The sequence below is a fragment of the Dreissena polymorpha genome, chromosome 13, assembly GCF_020536995.1.
Source record: "Dreissena polymorpha isolate Duluth1 chromosome 13, UMN_Dpol_1.0, whole genome shotgun sequence".
Classification (NCBI taxonomy): domain Eukaryota; kingdom Metazoa; phylum Mollusca; class Bivalvia; order Myida; family Dreissenidae; genus Dreissena; species Dreissena polymorpha.
The window spans coordinates 73,601,065-73,624,187 of NC_068367.1; the positions used below are offsets into that span (position 1 = coordinate 73,601,065).

Genomic DNA, 23,123 nt, shown 5'->3' on the forward strand with positions numbered 1-23,123 from the left:
TGTTAACCGTTTGTTGTTACTGTAAAATGGAGGTCGTCTGTATCACAGATCATATGCCATCCTCAGGGTAAATACGTTCCAGAACTTGTATCATAAAATGCAAGTTTTATGTGATAACGTTGTTATTTAATTGTGATATTCCTCTCCCCGTTCACTTGTATCGCACTATGGTAAAGCAATCTTGTATGTATTGTATGTATAAGTCTCTGAGGCTCAAGCGAGCATTTTGAACGCTTAGAAAAGGTCATTTTGAAGACAAAATCACCGCATACACGACACCCTTCACGTCTATGCGGCGACACGCTTCACAAAAGTTCATAAACGCAATGAACTAGCTAAGATAATTGCTATACGGCGGAATTAAAGATTAAAACGATACACAAGCAATTTATTTTAGATTTTTCTTTTTAAGTGTAGGAACACAACATTACACACATTTAAGCTCTCTTGGAGCTTCACTGTATCCATCTTAACATTGTTTAACTTGATATAGCCATTCAGTCATAAACAGCAAGATGATGTATATTTTTTTCTTTTCATCTCCGTTGCTATTACCATGCAAACATGTTTCGTTATTTTAATTGCTCATTGTCAATTTCAAATGCGTATCTTTAGTTCCGGCTAAAAGGCTAAAATATTAAATGTTTACTTATCAACTACCGGTATATGAGGATTACATATTATCGGACATGATATTACACATTATAATAATGTCAAACACTCAATCCGGTGCTAGTCTTGAACAAACATAATATAGTGCGAAATTGCATTATGGAAGCATTTAAATAATGCTGTTCGAATTCAACACAACAACTGTTCATAGTATTGTACACACGAATACACGTATTCGCTTTTCCAATTCAGCCTCTTGACATATTCAGACATGGCTATGCCTATGGACTATGTGAGGACAAGGGTTGTTACATCATAGTGTACGTATTTAAAAACAAGTCCTTTCGCCAAGCCCCAGACCGTTTAAGGTCGTCGTTTGGAACACATATTTTTAAATTCCACTATTGCCATGGGGATATTGCAAGTAAGTCTTATTAAATTACAATTTATTTACAAGAAGCAAATCTAATCATATAGGATTAATGTATACAGTAGGATGAACATGTAATAAACATCTACACACAAACAAATTAAATCAAAATGTATAATTTGGAAACAAATACGCCGTGTAAATAATTTGACAATATATGAAGGATTATAAAAAAACGAAAATACAAGTATTAAAAAACATAATAATAAATCAATATTTTGTTCTTGTACAACAGAAACGAGTGAAACAATATGGCATTGATGACAACGGAATATTGTGAAACCTTTTTTAATATCTGCTAGTTGGTTTGACAAAAACAAACTGTCAAAGTCAGTAAACAAAGGCTGTTTGTATATTGATCAAAGTTAATAATAAGTCTTATACATATTACCAAAATATTTGCAAATTAATAACATTTCTTATTTAAATATATCCTTGGATTTATGAGTAAAATTAGAAACTAATCAAAATTTAGTTTGGGATATATAGATACCTTAATAGATTTCGGAAAACTATATTTACAAATGCAATTAGATGCCAATGCGATTGTTATAATACTTTATGATGTTACACGCATGTCAATATAAAATGTTTTAAGGTGTGTTTTTTTCATATGCATGCACTTTCTTGTTAAAAAACATCACATGTTTATGCATTTTTACATACACGACCTTATAATAAAAGACATTAAAATAACTCAGTTGCAAACGCAATGTTTAATGTTCCGCAGTGAGATATGTGCTGATGTTTTGTTTACGTATACTTATCAGTTGATGTGAATAAGTTTGAGAAACACACTTCAGTCCACATATTTACATATAGTTACATTCTGAAAACAAAACAACAGCGTCGCTGTTAGTTTTAACATTATTATATGTGTCTACTTTTTACTTTAAATGATCAACTGTTTTAACAATCTCTTCTAACGGAAGTCAGAGGCAACACATATATATTTTTCATCTTCATAAGTCCGAACAAGAGGAAGGATATGGAATTTTTCTTATAAATCAAATGGAAACACTAGAAAAAAATATTAATGAAACAAACATTGGTGAGCTTAACATACTGCAAGAGGAACTCTAAAATTTACGTGAAACAAAAATCAAGGGATCATTTCTAAGATCAATAGCAAAATGGACAGATGAAGGAGAAAAACCAACACAATATTTTTTTTTTGTAATTTGGAAAAAATAACATTAATCTAATAAAACTATACCTTATATTTTAAACATTGATGACAAAAATATATATGATCAAAACGAAATTTTAACTGAAGCTGCTAACAATTACAAAACTTTAAATACTGAAACAGTAACAATCGGAACTAATAGTAATTCTGACATATTTGATGAGCTAGTACAATTACGAATAGTTAAACTTATTAATGATGAATCTCAGTCAGTAGAAGGCTTGCTTACAATTGAAGAAATCTCTGCTACACTAAAAAACTATGAATAATGAGAAAAGACGATGATCAGATATCTTCACCACCGAGTTTTTCCAAATTTTCTAAGGAGCTTAAGTTTTACATACTTATATGTCTAAATTATGCATTCATCTCAGGAATCCTTGTCAGTTACTCAAAAACAGGGAATTATAACATGCATACCAAGAGAAATCAAACCAAGGCAATTCTTACAAAACCTTAGACCTTTCTTTAATACTTTTAAATAGTGTTCGTAATTATTAAAGGAATATATATCGGCGAAAACACATGACTACTACATGATATTTTAAAATACACAGACGATAACAAAATACCTGGACTTGTAATGACACTGGACTTTCAATAGGCCATCGATACACTCTCCTTTGATTTCATTGAAAGAAAAACTTTTTGCATTTTTATTTTAGTTCAAAACTCAGAAATTTGGTCCGTATTTTATTATATAACACCATGACAACTATTCAGATCAATGGGTTTCTATTAGATTTCATAAGGATTGAAAGGGGATGCCGTCAAGGTGACCCAATCAGCTCATATATATCTTTATTTGAAGTGTAGAACTTTTCTCTATTTTAATTCGAAACACACAAAAAAACACAAAAGGAATAAAATTGGAAATGTTTAAAACACAATATCTCAATTTGCAGATGACATCTCTCTTTTTGAGATGATTCTGATATCTATCTTACTATGGTTTTGCAGTTATTAAACAATTTTGCTTCAGAGTCTGGATGGAATATAAACTTTGACAAAACAAATCTGATGTAGAAATGTTAAAAAAACATAGCACACACTCAATTAAAACCAAGTATTAACTTCAGTGGGGCACAACACATTTTAAAATTTTAGGCATCATATTTGATGCAGATTTAGGAAAAAAATGTCGAGTTAAATTTTCAAAACAAAAAAGCAAATTTGAAAAGTTTAATACAATTTCGGAAAAGAAGATATCTTACTCCATTAGAGAAGATAACCATAGTTAAAACCTTGATGCTACCCCTTTTTACACACTTATTTATTTCTCTTCCTAGCCCAGGATGAAGTTTATTGAAATAAATACAAAATTGTTTTAACAACTTCATATGGAATGGACCTATACAAATAAAGCATAATATACTTATAAAATCTTATGAAGATTTTATATGATTGACGTTTACTCATTTGAAAAAAGTATGAAGCTTACATGGATAACGATAGTAAAATGTACAGGAAAATGTTTTCTACTTGTGTATTTACTGTTCAATTAAAAAAAAACACGATAAATGGGAAATGCATATATCGACAAAATTGTTGATGATCTTACACATTTTTTCTGGAATGTTGTGCCTATATATTACAAAATCATTAACAAAATCAAAATAAGTAAACCTGATGATATAATTGACATGTCACTTTTTTATAAAAACAACTTGAAAATCGGTTATAATTGCATTAATGAAAAAAGTATGTATGAACGTGGCATAAGATTTATAAGAGACATATTTTGTACCTCTGGAAAGTTCAAGTATAAGCAAGAAATTGAAGCTTTTTCAGGTTAAACAAATCAATATTGTATTTAACGCAGGTCTTAACAGATATGTAGCCGAGTTCATTAAAAACTGCGGTTTTGCATCTGTAGAAACAAAAACCAAAATGGAGCTTATATTTCTTGTTACCTAAAGATTGTCATTACCCAGAAAAATATGAACTTGTATATGAAACATAAACTGAAAAACCACTAAGTGAAGAAAATGAAATGCAATATTTAATGATATTGACAGAATGTATGTGCACAGCTTTGTTTTTAAAATAACAAGAGGTATATTCAATGGTTACATACCAAAATAATACATAGGATTTGAGGTACTGTATAGCTGCTATATTATATGAACATTGTTGATGATAGTAAATGCACACTTTGTAATAAATATGAGGAAACTTTAACTCATTTTTGTGGGGTTGTGAGCACATCTAAATAATTGTTCTACATGTTGCAAATGTATTGAATATAAATAATGTCAATATGCCTACACTCTCTTAATAGGACATGATTCTTGGAATGTTTAACGAATGAAAAAACGAATCCTATTAATATATTGCTCCTTGAAATAAAAAGGTATATCTTTATGTGTAAACAAACAAACAAAATCCAGCATGTTCCACGACTTAAGAGAAGTCTACTTTTATCAGGGGAAATCCAAAAACAGACGACTCACTAAAAAATTGATTCCCAAATTGTTCAGTTGTAAGAATATTCATACAATAAACCCACGCAAATAAAATTTATTGTTACAAAATATGTACAACTAAAAATACAATTAAGTACACTGGTGACATGCCTATCTTTTTGTTCTCTCATTTTTAAATGTGTGTAGTACATCCATACAATAGCAATGTTAATATGTATTAACCAATTAGATAGTTAAAATGATATGTGTTATTTGCGCATATAATGTTATTATAATACAATTAATTCTTGTGATATTATTTTTTTTTTAAATATTTATCGTAAACATAATGTGTTTGTATGTCTCTCTGAAAAAACTAACTAAAATTTTGTGCTACTAACACATACTCTTTCGTATGGTATGGAGCAGGATGGCCTCGACCTGCACATACCTATGGACGAGAAAATAAATTATATTTTCTTAAAAAAATTTTGTTTTGTAATGTTGTAATGGAGCGATTAACTATTTGAAAGTTTTATATAACACAAGGTTTAATGATAAAAACCGCTTTATATAAATAGGCAGAGAGAAAAGTGATCTTTGTTTGCATGGATGTTTATTGTATACCTTTTGATGAAACAGCAATTTATATCAAAATCTTAATTTTGATATGAATGGTGAACGAATAAACCTATCTGGGCGACAGTTTGTAGGTATTAACATAATACGGGTCAATAGATGTCTACATGTTTGTTTGAAAAGTGATCAAACTACGTGAGACGTGTACACTAGCTTGGTAATTGAAAAGCTATAAATAAAATGATTACGATTTCTGCGTTCGAAGTTATTTCAGAATTCCTTGCATAAAATTGAAACTGCCCGCAACATTACGTATATCAGTTCTTAAAGACCATGTCATTGTGACATGCTACAAGTTGTTGTGCATGCGCTGTTAATTGATTATTGAGACTTCGTTAGTTCACCAGAAGCCACCAACTCATCCTGGCAATCACGCTGCATACATACAAACCGTTCAGAACAACGACCTGCCATGCTTCAAACGGGCAAGTACAAAACCAGATCGATGTCATACTTGCGCCGGAACGGTTCAAGACAAGCATTGGATAGAGGAACACAAGAGCGTTACCTGACGCAGACATCGGCAGTGACCATGACTAAGTGCTCACCACTGTCGCATAGTTCATGTATACATCTGGTTTCGCAATAATGCATGCTATATATTTACGTCAATACAGCCGGAGACTTATTAGTTTCTTGACAGCAGATGCATGCCTTCAGCTGGGTCCAGTCTGTTTTAATTACAGATCGTGACAAGCTAACAGGATAATTTGATGTTTGTTTTAGAGCCGGTGCACTTACCAGAAAGCTAATACGCCCGTATATGCAGTTCAACAAATTAGTTTGACCCATCAATTCGACATGTTTATGTAATGATGCATGTATTGTATTTAAGCAGCAATATCTTGGCTGCTCGAGGAGAATGATCTAACCCACAGGAGATACAATTGATGCTTATCTTGAGTACCCCATGTGGGGGTGAGGTCCTGTCCAGGTGGATTTAGACGGATTTTGTTATGTCCTGAAAGTTTTATCAGTTGATATCTTATTGACTTGGAAAAATTGTGTTAACAGCTGAATAAAGAACAAAGAACGATTATTTGAGTTTATTTGTGTATGTGTTATTACCCTACACATACTGGTTTTGGTCATCAAAAATATTATACATTTTATGATTTAAAATCTTTAGAAAGATAAAATTCTGAACTACAATTTATCTAAAAATATCGTGTATAACTTATCAACATATTTATACCTGTAATTGTAAAATGAGATTCTGACGAATGTTTTTACTGAAATAAATACGTGTGGGTTATATTACTCACTGTAAATGTCAATTGAAATGAAGTGGAATGTCATCACAGGTCCAATGACGTTTGTCGTTAGTCCAATTTTCACCTCAAAGGTGTTTTACGACTGGTGACAACATGCGTTGCCCATTAGACGTAAGTGTTGCCCGATAACTGTGTGGAAACGTCGATCGATGATTGTATTGTGTTCAAACGTTGCATTTCATAGTCGTATAAACACATCAGTTATTCATAATGACGGCACGCATTTATAAATATCCCCTTAGATTCATATTAAATATCATCATGACAACTAAATAGAAAACCTCGTTCAAAAAATAAATCCTTTACAACGATAATATCATTTGATATCTCAAAACTACCTTCAAACCAGTGCATGGCAGTTTGGCATCTTACATGTCATTTATGTGTGTGTATAAATGGATCACAATATCATGTATCTACTTTATACAACCTGACAGGTTAATTAATCGACCTGCTTAAAACGGATGCATTCTTAAACTTAATGTTTACATGTGTAAACCTTAGGCAAATTTTATTATGACTTACATATTTTAATGTATATCTTGCTTTAATAAACTGTATCAATTACACTCAACTACATTTACTATGTGGCGAGGCAAACAGTTTTCTTTTTATACACAATCATTATAATAGTCTCATCACGTTTATGCCTACTTATCACCATATCTCGTGTTCGTGGTCTTATTCTCTAAATCTTCGGTGTGCACAGGTCTTGATTTACGACCCCGGATATGTTCACACGCCGATGTGTAAGCCACGCCTATATAAATATAATGCAATAGCTTCCTCAACCATTTAAACTCTATGTTACCTGAAGTAACGGGTAGCTGATTCCTAGCAGATTCGTGTATTAATTAAACTCTTAAGTATCGTGTAGCCGATTAACCATATACTCTTGCATCCATTAAACTCTTAAGTGACGAGTGGCCGATTAATTATAGACTCGTGCATCCATATAACAATAAGGCATAACTATATTAGACATTTAATTAGCATATAAAAGCATGTTTTAACTACACACAACAAAACACATTAAAATCTGATTTCAAAATTAACAAGACCTTTAATATATTCACTCATGCATTCGAAATAAACACAATGATGATGATTGGTATACAAACTTATATGATTTGTGTTTATATGTATTGTCTTTCTCACGCATAGACTCACTTTTCCTATTTTTTTATACCTTAGTTCTTATATTCTTATCATGTAAAATTATCCAAATATTCTTATTTAATTGTACTCTCCTATTTTTTGTATTTTTTTATTTTTTTCAAATAATCTTTATCTTATTTATTTGTAGTTTTCTAGTATTTTGTTTTTTATATAAAAACAACCATACCATAATTTTTATTATAATAAAAAACAAACTATTTAATATGTTATATTTCGTTTATACGTTCCAAATAGCTTAATTCTGATAACGTCAACAACTATGTAAAATTCTTTAAATATTGTTATTTCCTCGTAACGATTTAATTTAATGAAAATTTAAAAGAATACCAACAAATTAACATTTGTTAATTTTAATCCTGAAATTATTTTACCCGTACATGATTCTAAATACTTATAACACATACCAACGTGAAATTCTTCATAAATAATCTTTAAACATTCGTTGTCATGACGCCATTTACTTTTTATTTCTAACTTCATAAATGTTGAAATCCCCTCCCTAAAATTGTATCATTGCCACAATTGCCATTATATATTAAATGACCTCTTCATCGAAATGATCTTTTTTTCCATTGTTCGAAATTCTGTATAGTTGTTGCTGTACCAAATCCTTGCACGTGCACCAAAACATGTATGTGGACCGGCACCACAAGTACGTAAACCGTAATAAACATAAACACGTTAACGCAAATAATATTTATTTGCATTTTATTGAATCATGATCATAGCGTTTTTTAAGTCCACACAATATCTCTAGTTTGCTAATAACATATATAGAACCTGCGCAAGAAGTACATAGGCTTCTTACAACTTCAACAACGTCTAGTAGTGATCTTTTATACAATGCAGGCAGAAATTAATTGCAAACATTGACACACACATTTTTTGACGGCGGTGGTGTTCTGTCTGGGTGGATTTGTGTCGTGTCCTAGAAGTGTTTTTAGTTGAAAACAATATCTTATTGACTTGGAATCACTCTAATCAGTCATCCAAGCAAAGTCTTGCTTCGCATCATCCTTAATCGATAGAGAAGTAAGGCCGAAGAACCGTTGGTCGAAGAGCAGCCTCGATTCAGAACAGGGCGGAGCACAGTGAAACAGATCTTCAACTGCATAATCATAATTGAAAAACACCTGCAACACCAACGTAACCTCCACAACTTCATTGACTTTAAGAAAGCTTTCGACCTCATGTGTCATGATGGCCTATGGCATGCTATGAGAGGATTCAAAATTGACGAAGGGCTGGTGAAAGTCATTCAAGAACTCTGCGGAAACGCCAGCAGTGCAGAACTTCTCAGCGGACAGCAGGGGGACTTGTTCAGGACATTAGCGGACGTCCGTCAGGGATGTCTGCTCTCTTGCGTCCTTTTCAAGCTTTTACCTGAGAAGAAAATGCAGAAGACTCTACATTACCACCACACACACCTCTATATCTATGTCTATCCAAGACTAAAATCTTCACGGAGTAAAGGACATTTACCCTGAAACTCCACGAACCCAGGTAGTATAATTCAATAAAATGTATAAAAAAACATTCTTAGCCGTTCTTGCCGTTATATTTTGCATCAGAACTAATTGTCCAGCGCCTTTTGAAACTTTTGTTTAGATACTTTTCAACTGGCCGAAATTGTAAACACTCGAGCGATTTAATTGGTCCAACGCGATGGTGTTTCTTTACTCCGTGAAGATTTTAGTCTTCGATCGGTTTAGATCGTCGACGAATAGGTAACGCGAGTTGTGTATCGTGTTATTTTTTAAAATTTGACCAGCAATTGTCAACATATTGCAAGATATGTACATTTCAATACAGGAATTTCATTTCTGCGTTTAGTAAGATCAGGTTCATGGAAATTGCTGCGCAATTAATGAAGTAACAGCTGTTCAAAGCGATACATCCTATTTCCGGGTCATTTTGAGTTGAATACCTTGTTGTACATATATTTAATAGTGAAATTTGTATTACAGAGAAGTTAATTTTTCGTTATTATTTGATTATTTTTCATTCAAAATTATGTGGTTTTACTTATTATTATCATAGCATCACGCTAACTACCTTTGGTATAATTAGTTTTTTCGGGACAAGAACATATTGGGAGGACATACATTTGCTTTCAAAATTTATCTCATATGTATTTATATATGTTCAGACAATCGCTGTGCTGCTGTGTGTATCGGCGACTACATATGCTGACCCGCTCGGAAATTTCGTGCCCCAGGAGCTCATCGACTGTGTAAACAGAGTAACACCTTTAGCAAACGCCACCGGTCAGAAGGCCTCAGTATCTCCTGTTCACAACAATCAAAGGGAAAATGCTGGACTACAGGCTGGGGTAGAGATTGCGATTGACTACGCTGGCACCGATGTGCCCAGACTGAAGACGCTAGAGGATGTGCACATGTTTTGTATCCAGCAGTTCATGTGGAAACCTGACAGGGTGCGCTGGGAGAACTACAACATCACAAAGACGGACATGGAATTCGTAAACGGCCTTCTTGAATCCGTACGCGTAACGTTTCTGACATCCTTTGACTTTTTAAGTAGAGTCGAAGTTTGTTACATATTTGGTTGTAATCGTTAACTTGTTAAATTTTGTATTATTAAACTTCTCAAAAACATACCTTTATTTAATATAATGGTCCGATGAATCAAACCATTATTATTTTTTACTTCACCTGTTAAAACTTTCTTGTTGTTAAATTTAGTTTCAATTAGCGTCATTTTTATAACTTGAATATGATTGCAAGATCATTCTTATTTAAAAGTGGTTTGTATGAATTACAGTTGATGTAATACTGTGGTGTAAAAATGTATAATTAGGTTGAAGTATAGTGTTTATTTACTTAATCAATATACTTCCCCTACAAAGAAAAAATAATGCCAACATTTAATAAAAACTAGTTACTTTATTATATGTATTAATAACTCGTAGCAGGAACGAAAAAGTGCAATATTAAAGTTATGCTTGTTTTTAATGAAAATTCAATACTGCTCCAGCAGCTGGAGTTTCACTTCTTTATATTGCATGCAATCTAATTTGTTTATCAATCATTTAAATATATGCTGGTCAGATTCGTTTTTAAATATTGATTTAACATTGCTCATTTATCGTTGAATAAGATGATGAAACCAACATGGACAAAGCAATCAAGAAGCAAGCGCTATTCCGGTGGTCGAGATGGCATGATCCCGCCGACAGGATTCCGAATCAGACGGGAATATAGACGGATATCTGACGGAGAAAGAAATGCATTCCACGGAGCATTGCGCATGTTGAAAATGGTATGGTTATAAATGGGTGTAACATTTCAGTAATTTACCACTCTTCATTAAACTAATTGATCAGCCAATCAGACACCGTTTATCGCCGCCTATTTTGCATGCAGAGTTTGCGAACTGTGGAATGAGCGTTGTTTGTAAGAAACTAGGTGAGAGAAGTTATGGATTATTAATCGACTGTTTAATTCGTGCATCGTGTTTATCTTGAAATATGATGGAAACAAGTTACTTCGTATTCTGGTGGCATGTCGCACACGAAAACTATTGAATTGTTCTACAAGTGAATTTTACTTAGTCAGACTTTGGCTTTCGTTACAATCGTTCTGATGTAAATCGGTTAAACCTTACCGTAATTACTCTATGTTTTCGGACACTTAAAAATAAATATTTTTTTTCGTGTCCGAAAATTTTGATACGAAAAATATTCAAAAAGTACGCGTGTCCGAAAATTAAGAGACATACATGTTATGGTAGTTTGTCAATTATTGTAATGAAATAAAACCAATTATAAATGTGCAATAATTTTATTGTGTTGTACTCTCTTTTCCCTGCTTCAAATCAAGTACAACTTCACTTATTTGCAATCGCTTACCTGAAATGGTTTGTAAAAAACGTCATAAAAAACAACCATACTGCTTCCTGAATACTATAAAATTTCAAACGCTGTTGGGTGAAACCATCGTTTATTTTACAGGTATACATTGTAATCTACCCAATAACGCAATTGTAATGGTCCATTGCCGTCAGGGCATTCTATGACAGGTTTTATTACGTTAATTCGGTTGTAAAACTCCATGATCGAAGGGTCCCAGATAAGCGAAAACAGAGCAGAAATCTAGTAAAATAGCGCTGTTAAATATACTGTCCGAAAAATTGGAGTCATTAATTATGGACGAAAATCCGTATGTCCGAAAATATAGAGTCACGAAAAATAATTATTTTGGCTAAAAAGAGGGTGTCCGAAAACTTAGAGTGTCCGAAAACTTAGAGTAATTAAGGTATGTTACGTACCGAGTATTGCTATTTCAAATGACTCATAAAAAATGTATGACGATATCTTTCAAGAACAGCATTCACCTCCTAATGTTCGCATTCAATATTTTATTTACGCGCGCCCTTGCGTATTTACATGATATTTCAGAATGGGGAGTATGACATGTTCGCCAATCTGCATCGAGGAATTGTTACCGATTCTGCACACGGGGGTGCCAACTTTCTTGGATGGCACAGAGTCTATCTAGCCTTGTACGGATCATTATAATTTAATATACTTTTTTATTTTCTGAAATGAAACGTAATTTATTATGTCATCTTTCGGTAAACAATATTGTCTATGCATCTGGAATTTAATTTGTTACAGATTCGAGGAAGCAATGCGAAGAATTGACAGACGCATTTCATTACCTTACTGGGACTCAACGCTTGATTTTGACATGGCGAATCCGGCAGACTCAATCTTATTCTCCCCGGCCTTCCTTGGAAACGGTGACGGTGTGGTTACTACGGGACCCTTCGCCAACTGGGCTGCAATTAATGGTCCCTTGACCAGAAATATAGGTGGCACAAGTTCGCTGTTCACCAAAGAGAATATCAGAATGATCTTGACGCGTTGTCGTACTTCCGAAATCACACGTCCAACTGCGCTACCTCCATTCGACTTTGAAGGATACCACGGTGGTGCTCACCTTTGGGTTGGTGGACAGTTGGCAGATATTACAACAGCCGCCCACGATCCCGTATTTTTCCTCCATCATGCATTTGTAGACTTCATTTGGGAAATGTTCCGCATGCACCAGGTCCGTGACTGTCGAGTAAACCCAAACGTTGACTATCCAGACGCACCTGGACTACACGCCGCATTTAGACCAATGGACGGATTTCCAGAATACGTCAACAATGATGGTTATCGAAGCTACTGGACTCAAATGTGGTTTCGATACGAGCGTTCTCCCTCGTGCCCGGTTTGCGGCTCTCCATATTTAAGATGCGACCCGGCCCGCGGAGTGTGCGTTTCCGTCGAACGTATGCTTTCTGCCGATGAAGGAGCTCCACTTGCTACGGGTGCATTGGGATTCTCTGCGACTGAAAGGGCAGCATCTCCAAGCGCAGCTCTAGCAAGAGCTCAGGTCGCAATGCTCCCCGTCGGAAGATTATTCGACGGTCCTCCCCCCGAACCGAGAACGCAAGAGGGTCAGGCGATCATCGCAGGCTTGGGGGCTTTAAGACGTAAGAGAAGGGCTGTACAGCAGAAAGATATGGTGTCTATCTCATCTGTAAGTGAAAATTCAAATCAGAAATATATCTCGCAACCACTTGAAATAGGAGAAAAATTCCTTGGCCCGAAATCTGATGGTCGAACATTACACGTTTTGGGCAGGAATATTTCTAGCGATGTGTTTGCTGGGCAAAACGTAGAACAAGCGCCTCAAGATGTTTACTCAGGAAATGCCTTTCCAGTTGCGGAACCGATGTCATTTTTTCCCGTACCTGGTTCAGACTCACTTGATTCATATATGCAATATCCTAGTTCGTACACTTCCAACTCATCGGCCTCTGACTGGCTATTTGTTCCTGTTCAGGTGACATACACCGTTGACGGAACCGACAACTCTGCACAGACTCCGAGCACGAAATGTCTTCCATCAGATGCAATATCGACTCACATTAAAGTGTCCGCACAAGGCCTAAATTATCTTGGGGAATACACTGACTACTACCGTAGTAGACACCAGATATGCTCGTTCGTCCGCCCACGGCATCATCGCCATGCGGGCTCCGGAGATCGGACCGTCTATAACCAAGGTTACTGCAAGTCACGGATGTGGGCTGATGTGCAAACCCACGTGCATTACCAGCGAGACCGGCACGTTTCAGTACAAACCATGCTCTGGAATAATGTGGATCACACCAAAAGACGCAACCGCATACGTCCGATCATACGACAAGGCGGCGGAAATCGTTGCAAGAGGTGGGGCGAAATTCCCAATCTTGTTCCAATGTCACAAGGAGAGTCAGTCCCCCTAGCAGAAGCTTTAACAGCCTAAATTATGTCCCTTGCCCTAATGCATCATGGTAAATAAAAAAACATCCGTTCCACTATAGTATTCAACCCTATGTCAAACAATAACATTTCCATATAGAATTTTGAACGGTATTCTTTCCTAAGTTGTTGGTGTTTGGTTTTGTAAAACATATGGGCAGTAATTAAAATTAAAACATATGCGTGTGCTTATTTCTCTAGTCCTGAAAATCCAAGCTTTTCAGATGACTTTATAAAAACAGTATAAATACCATCCATACTCTCACTATATATAATGGACAAATAAGGAAGGAAAATTATTTGAAACACTGCGTTGTTATGCATTTACAATTACTTGAAAAAAAATAAACCTCTATTTTGCTTTTTACATGGCCATTCTTTTTTACTTTTAACAGTAAAACCATTAAGTACACGTATATTGTTTACTAAGCATATTTCAAACTGGTTTCTTTATGACGATATTATGAAATCATTAGTTAGTGGTTTAAATACCTTATACAAAAGCTGAAACAGCTCGCTATTTCTATGAATGTTTATTCCATTATTTATTGTCGCAGTGACTACATAAATTGTATAGTACAAATCAACGGGCAAATAAGTTGCACTTTGATTTTATACCAAATGGTCATGTTATCGCCGAGCCGATGTGCCGATTATCATGGCTGGTTCTCATTATTAAAGAAAAGTCACAGAGAATGTAATCGGGTCTTTTCGTAACTAAGCGTGAACAAGAGTTGTCGTTCGTGCGGGACGGTCTTGTTTACTTCCGGTTGTAAAAATCACTAAGCGCGTAAATGTAAAAATAAGTTATCGAATGAAAGTATGAATTCTATTATCGGCGACTGTAATTCCAATAAATATTACAACAGCTATCGAGGATGTCTTAAAGTATTCAAACACTGAAATTCAAACGTTTTTAAGGTCGAACAATGTAAACATTATTGGAAGCAAGTTGACACTTGCCCTGTGCGAAGTAGATACTGTTCAATCGGGTTGTGACAATGCGTCGGATGAGAACATCCATTGTGCACCATCTACTGCTGTTGACGCTCCCGATATAGCCTCAGACAGGATGGACAGGAACTTCTTGCCATTTTCCAAAAGTGAAGCTCAGCGACATCGAGAGTTACTTACTCCACAATAGCCATCGCACAGAAGATGCGGAAAAAATGAAATGCTACGGGCAATTTATAAGGGGACTGAATTTCTACAAAGAATGGTTTATCCCCACAATTATGATTAATTTAATAACTGAAGGCAGCAAGTATTGCTACATTCGATCGAAGTGTTTTCCGTCAATGCAACAAGGAGTATATGCACAATGGATTTTAATAGCCAAGATGAGACCCTTTGAAGTTGTCAAGGCTTACTGCACATGCCCTGCAGGGTTAGTATAAAATTATTCAGACCTCCATACTTGTAAACTATGTTTCGTAAGTAGGTAAACCAGATACCTCGTCCACAGATCCATTTGCATGTACATATATGTAATAAATTTTGAGTGTGCAGACAAAGAAGTCATGAGGAGTGAATTAATGTATTATACACATTTGCCACTTACCAGGCTCTAAATGAACACAACAATTGCAAAACAATTTCAAACATTTTTATTAAGTAAGTTCATTGTCAACTCATACACTTTGCATTTCAATCAAATTTCATACAAATAACATTATTTATGTTTCACAAAATTTGTATATAAATGTATTTGAGAATTACATATGCATCACAACAAAGATATACTTACAATGAGCCATTATCCAAAAATGTATTTTGCCACAAATCCTAATTTAAAGAGGAAAGATTCCATATTTTTTATTTAATCAAATTACAATTAAAGTTAGTTAATAGGTAAAAACAAATGTTATCTGAAATTGCGTTCAACAATAATTTGAAATATTTGCTTATTTGATTATATCATTTCTTGTACTGGAGATATTTCTTTATATTCTCCTTTACCGGTGATTTTATAATCATTTATCTCACAAAAAATGAAACAAATCTCTTATTTTTTTGCCATATATTTGAAAAGATCTTTTTTTTAAATTTCAGATGTGGAGAAGGATGCACCTCCATTGCTGGCCTGCTGTTTGCGCTCGAAGGTAGACCATCATCAGATGTGCTTGAAGATGTAGCTTCCACATCTAAACTTTGCCAGTGGAATCAGCCAAGAAAAAAGCAACAACAACAAGAACAGTAAATTAAATAAATTTCAAACGTGTAATGTATGAAGATTCTTTGAAAGTAAAATAAAATAGAAAGGCTAAATACAATGTAGAGAGCATCTCATTTAGAGACACTTTGTGTTCAAAGCTTGGAAATAACTCCAGGGTTGCATTATTTGACATTTTGCCATCAACTCATGACCATCATTTTGATGTAGAAAGTGACCTCAACATACCACATTTTAAAGAGGTTGAAACTACGAAACACATTGTTCACAAATCTGAAAGATTAATTGATTTATTAAGTACTTTAAAAAGTGAAAATATATCTAAGTCAGACTTTGACTGTTTTTTGTCGCTTTGCACCAATGATATAATAGATGAAATCGAATCTAGGACAAAAGGTCATCATGAAAACACATTATGGACTTCTGTCATAAAATGAGAATAACTGCCTCCTTGTTTCATGATATAAGCACTAAAAAGGACTTAACTAAATCAGAAAACATTGTACAAAAAGTGTTTGGTGAGAACAAATCTTTTGAAAACAATGCTGTGGCATGGGGAACGAAACATGAACCAATTGAAAAGAAAAGATACATGGCATAAAAAACTAAAACAAAAGACACATATTGTTGTCGCTAACATGGGCTTAGTTCTTTGCACTGTCAATGTCTACCTTGGTGATAGTCCAGATTGTCTAGTAAGCTTTGGTTCTGAATAATACTTAATTGAGATAAAATGTCCATATAAATGGAGGAATAGTAAAATAAGTGAAGCTTGTCAAAGTAAACAGTTATGTTGTTATGTAGATGACAAAGGTTATATCCAGTTGAAGAAGAACCACAGGTATTATACCCAAAGTCAGGGGCAAAAGGGTTTATGCACAATTCAAAAATGTGATTTTTTCATTTATACTTTGACATATTTAGCTATAATAACTGTTTGTTTTGACAACTTGTTCTGGGAAAGTCTGTTACACAAACAAAAGAATTATATCTGGTTGAAATCATCCCTAAACAATTTTGCTAGGCAACACATGCTATATGTTTAATATTTAGAATGTTCAATATTCAAAACAGCATACAAGTGCAATATTAACTTAGTGAACACCATTTAAAATGTTCCTAAAATTTGAAAATATTATTCGTTAAAAATATATGTATGTAACATACATCTTGTTTACATTCCATTATCATAATACAGTGTTTTATGCACTTGCATATACAATGTCAATAATCTATACAGAAAAGACAATCATTATGAATCAACAGCTATATATTTAAATGGCATATGCATAACAGAAGTTGAAACAACAAGGATTGCATCTGCATCTAGATGCATCTACACGTATACTTTAAAATATAAATATATAGCCCGTTAGCCCATGAGATGCACATTAATGGAGCAGTGGGTTTCTGCTGTATTCCGAAACAAGTGGCGATAATAAATTAGTCAGTGCTGCACATACGCAGAATATTTGATCAGCACAGTCACTGAGAGCAAATGGCATTACTCCTTTCAAAATGCCGAAATTCTTTATTTGCTCCATTATCCTTTCTACATATATGCGTGCAGATGCAATCCTCCTTGTTGTTTCAACTTCTGTCTTGCTTAACTGAATTTTTGACTTAAGTGGCGGACAGTATAGCTTCACCCCTAAGTGTTTTAAGTCAGACTGAAGATGAATTATCTCTTTGTCAACCATCACTGCATCTCCTTTGTTGAAGTGTTTGAACAGACCACTATTTCTTGTGATTTCAGAATCTGATGTTGATCAAGGCCATACTTTTGACACATGGACAACCTGTTGTATTGATTCCAACCAACGCCTTAACTATATTATGGGATTTATAACAAGAGAATGTTAAAGATTTGTTTTCAGGAGATGATGGACTTTGAATGAATAATTCAGTACAGTCAAGTAAAACTCTGGTATGTAAAAACTTTTCAAAACATTTTGAAACATGTGCTTATAAAGTGCATAAGTCAGGTAGAAAGATGAGGGTTTGCATGCACTCATACATAAACAATACCCAGGAATTTAAAATGTTTGATACTGCACTAGCAGATATTTTGAAACAAAATTCCAAATCTTTAACAAGTAACCCAAGCCTTAGCCTCATCAAAACTAGTAAAAATTCATCAACACAACGCAACTTATGTTTGCGTCCATGACAATAGTTGCTCATAGTACCAACACATTCTGCTGATAATTTGTCCGCACCATTCTCCATAAAATAATCAAATAGGGCTTGAAACGTTTTATAGTTTGGAAGTCATGTATAAAACTATATTGACTCATGTGAGTCTTTTATATTTTCAATGACTATTTCTGGCATTGAAATAGTAATGCCAATAGAATAACTTGGTTGGTTGAAGGTCTGTGTAGATTGAGCCATGTTTACTTTCAAATTTTAAATTAAAATTTCTGAACTTGGTTGGTTGAAGGTCTGTGTAGATTGAGCAATGTTACTTTAAAATTGTAAATTAACATTTTCTGTGGACTGTTCACTTGTCTGGGTTGCTTGGGGATAGTTTTTGTCGTCTTCAGATATTCCATACTGTACATTATTATTGTTGAGTTCTGCATAACTGCAAATGTATATGATTAGTTTTAAGTTTTCTGTCATATGAACCCATGAAAACAAACATACAGTAGCCTTTTTCCTGTTTATTCGACCACTTTAAATATTGCTTTTTACACTGAATGAAACTAGTTCGACTAGTGCTCAAATCTTCCCCCTCCACAAAAATAAATTTAGAAATGGTACCTGGTCGGGTAAATACTTTTTAAAAGAACCCTATACATTGAAATGGGCCGTTTTGTCTTGGCCGTTTTGAAGTGGACATATCTAACCGGTCAATATTTCATTTCTGATAACTCTTACATAATATTGTGGTTGGAAAATTCGTGTTAGTGAGTGAGTTTAAATATTTTATCAATTTGTGTGTATTTCTTACCAACTGAAAAAAAAGGAATTGAAATTACAGACGAACCAAATCGTTTAGATTCGACTGTGTGGGATTGTTTTGGTTTTAAATCCGAAAACGGTAAGCGCATATCGGACAAAGGAATGGCTGTTCGTAAAAGCCCAATAAATCAACAGACAATTTAGCAAATTAAGTCAATGCTGTGTGCAGAAGTGGACCTATTTACATGAGATGTACGGTTCATACAATAGTCCTTGGGATTAAGACGGTATGAAAGTTGAGGTTACTTTTGAAATCTTGAGAAAAGTTCAAATAATACCAAGGGTTTCTTTTATCCAGTTCCATGACAGCTACCCTTCTGAAATCTAACTATATTAGGAGCACATTGTAACCAAAGGCAGGGTAAATCAGAAGGTAGAGATCCAGTTATATTCCAGGACAGGCTTAAGAGGTAAACCATTTAAGTTTTAACTTTTGCTTCAATATTTATAGGCCCCTACTTGCTTGCTTAAAAGTTATCAGATATGTTTCTTTACAAAGCCTATAATGACATTGAATAGTGTACTTTACATTTTATTTAAATAATTATAGTTGTTTATATTTATTTTGGTGTCAAAATATATATAATGTTTGCGTCCAAAATATTTTTTATCATATTCATATTTATGTTGCCTGTTAAACAGCTTATTGAATATAGTCACATAATTATGTAATCATGTTTTTAATAATTGGTCAGGGTGAAGAGCAAACAACGAAAAAAGTCCACAGAGTCTGGTGTTGAGATTGTTGAACTTTCTATCCAAGACTATACTGATAAAAGTATCAACGGAACTGAATGGATTCATTTTTGAACCAAGTATCAAATTGGATGAAAATCAACTTCAGTGGTGGAATTCCAACAACATTGCAAAGTTAGTTACTCAAGCGTGTTCGCAACAGCTGCTGACATTGTATGTGTGCAATGAATCTGCTTGAAAAGTGACAATTTTGAAATGTTGCTGTTTAAAAATAATAAAACAATAAGTTATTTGCTTTTTATTACATTGTCCAGGTGGGTTTTTGCTAGAAATGTATATAATGTCCTTAGTGATGTAGATACAGCCATTTTCCATCTTATAAATGCTTCGAATAATGCTTGATATGCTGAGATGATATTTGTATGGTCCATGCTTTTACATTCTTTTATATATTTTTTAAATGTAGTTGTGTAAGATGTGGTATTAAACAGACCATGTTGTGCATTTTAGCCTTTTTAAGTGGGTGCCATACTAAAGACAATACTATTTTAAGTTTAGAAAACCCTTTCCCGTTCAGAAGTAAAATGAAAAATTGTTTCTATTAAAGATTTTAATTTTAACTTTTCTTTTAAGGGACTACAAACTCATCAAAGTGAGTTTATAAGTAGAAAGGGGTTATCAAAAAAGGTACACCTATACTCGCAGGATCTCTAATGTTCTTTATTTGCTCTAGTCATGTTGATTCTTAATTTCCCAAAATGGCCTTGTAAAGGCATGCAAATAGAAAAATCATATATCATTGCATTGTTTTTTGCTTGAATTTTGTAAAACTGATTTTTGTATCTTTATATACATTTATTGATGTTTTATGAAGAACATTTTATCATTGATGTATGTATTGCCAAACGAGTTTGCTTATACTACATAAAGAACATACTTTGTGCGGTAATTAAGTCTCAAAAGAAAAACCTGTATTTTTCTGTATCTGAAATTTATAAATTTAAAGAAAGTATTAATGTTTAATTTAAGTTAATCACGTTTTTTTTTAAATTAAATTGTTTAAAACCGACACCAAAACGCAATGAACCGTACATACCATTTTTTTACCACATGACCTGACCCAAAGACATTTTTTCGATCCGTGGGTGCCCTTATGTTGACACATGTGAGACATTTGATACATTTAATTATTATTTTTATGTCATAACAAGACAATAGAGGCAAATAGTATCCATATCAGACATATCCTTAGTTACATTCTAGCAAGGCAATCTAGCAAGCCGTATTTGTTGGTATATTTCATTCCAATCTGTTCAATTATCATTTTGATTGGAAACTACTAAATGTTTGTAAGAATTTTGAAAAATTCTTTAAATTAATTTTATAATTGATTAAGATACAATTGAAAATGGAATATTAGACATTTATACAATTTGTATTAAACACTTTGCTTAAGTATAACCAAATATTGTTATTTCAAAACAAAATTTGACATCTTTGTATTTTGAACCAAAAAAGGAGATATTTGTAATGGAATTTTCAACATTAAGATGCATACCTAATGTTTATCCAAATATGTCATAAATTGGGTGGCTGAATTCATAGGAATTGATAAAACTATAGGGGAGAAGTATATTTATATTTACCCCTTGAACATCATGTGGATAACATGGATTATGACTACAAAACATGCTACCTATCTGTTACAATGTACCTACGGATGGAATTATAGGGCAGAGGCGACAGGTATAATTTCTGGAAGGGGCTGTATTAATGTACGCTACTTTCTTTCATGTTTTGGTACAACTTTGCGCTGAGGTAAATTCTCAGTAGGAACCTTGTTTCGGTAAACATTGTTTGGACCGATTCCGTCTCGAAATTGGTCGGAACAGACGCGAGTATAAGACATTGGAAACCACTTTTTCCGGCTAATTGCTATTCTCCAAGCTTTTCTTGTACATGGGTCTTTTGGCAGTTTATGTAATGTTACTTTTTGAAAATTTACCGATTCTACCGCTAAAATTATGGCATTTATCGATGCAGCAGTAGTATTTCCCCAAGGTTTACTTGACACCGGAAGAAGGTATACCGTCCCGCACGATCGACAACTCGGAATTACGAAAATCGGGAATCGTCTCAGTTTGGCTTCTGAACTTCAACGACTGTTGTCCGCGAAAATTGTAGAACAAATAAATTAGCTTTATATTGCGCTAACATATCGTAGTAACAGCGCAATATAGCTGAATGATAAGTTGCCGCCCGCCATTATTCGATCACAGCACGACTTGCAAGAGTGTGTTTCAGCCTACCTGCAAGAAGACCTAAAACTTTTACAATAACATAACCGTGTAAACCGACCATTTTTACACAAATCGTAGTCCCGACTCAAAGTGCTTAAATATTGCATGTAATATGCAAATAAATTCGACGCTGGATGGGGTTCACCACGTTCGATTCACAAGGCATGAGGGTCATCATTTGAAGGTTGCCTTTCAAGCCCTATGTAAGTTATTTCAAATAACAGAGATCCGCACCCTCTCCGGACCAAATTGGAAATGGACAGACCAAGCATGTCAATTGAATTTTGGCCTACATGACCAAGCTTACCTAGATGAGCAGGACGAAAGGGAGTAATACCTCGTGTGTCCGGCAGTAGCCTATAAGTCCTTAGAAGTGCTAAATGCCATTATCATCACGGTTTGCAGCGGCATCTGCAGAGCTAGCGTTAGTAACACCATTATCAAAGACAGCGTTGTCATAATTATTATCAGTGTTCACGACGCCCTATTGAACTGTCATCATCAGTAGAATTGTCAGCAACATTAGCAGTGTCATTCATCATAGTGCCACTTTAACTGCTTACATCAAGATCGTAAGCAGCACGAGCACTGGTAAAAAAAGTATATATAATACGTTCTCAACAGGAATGCACACATTTCTTCAAGGTTGTTTGGTTGTCGATGAAAAACAATAGAAATGCTAGAGGGGCTTTCTAAGATAGAAACTGCGGAGTTTGGTTGTGAGGCATGTTAATCTATCATTTGAAGAGTCGTATTAGACAAGGTGTGGTATATGCCATGAAACAAAGCCAACTGAAGTGGATAAAACATGCAAATATGCCGAAATTTCCTAAATTTACTCCCGAATGATAATCACAAGTTCTTAAATATTTATTATATATTAGAAAAAATAAATTGTTTAGGGTTGCCAATCTGATAACCTTCATAACTTTGAATTGTA

The 23,123-nt window shown here is 34.2% G+C and overlaps 2 protein-coding genes and 1 pseudogene across 4 annotated transcripts in view; 2 read left to right on the forward strand and 1 right to left on the reverse strand.

Moving 5' to 3' along the window:
- Window positions 1-23,123, reverse strand: part of LOC127854904 (uncharacterized) — a 200,061-nt gene that overhangs the window by 110,784 nt on the left and 66,154 nt on the right. The window lies entirely within an intron of this gene.
- On the forward strand, window positions 963-14,414 carry LOC127854901 (uncharacterized). Its single transcript, XM_052390005.1, is given in 6 exon segments — window positions 963-1,036; window positions 9,878-10,231; window positions 10,849-11,010; window positions 12,149-12,252; window positions 12,368-13,721; window positions 13,723-14,414. Coding segments are annotated over 6 exon segments (2,298 nt in total). The 5' UTR covers window positions 963-1,021; the 3' UTR covers window positions 14,032-14,414.
- LOC127854773 (uncharacterized) lies at window positions 14,895-18,104 on the forward strand (annotated as a pseudogene).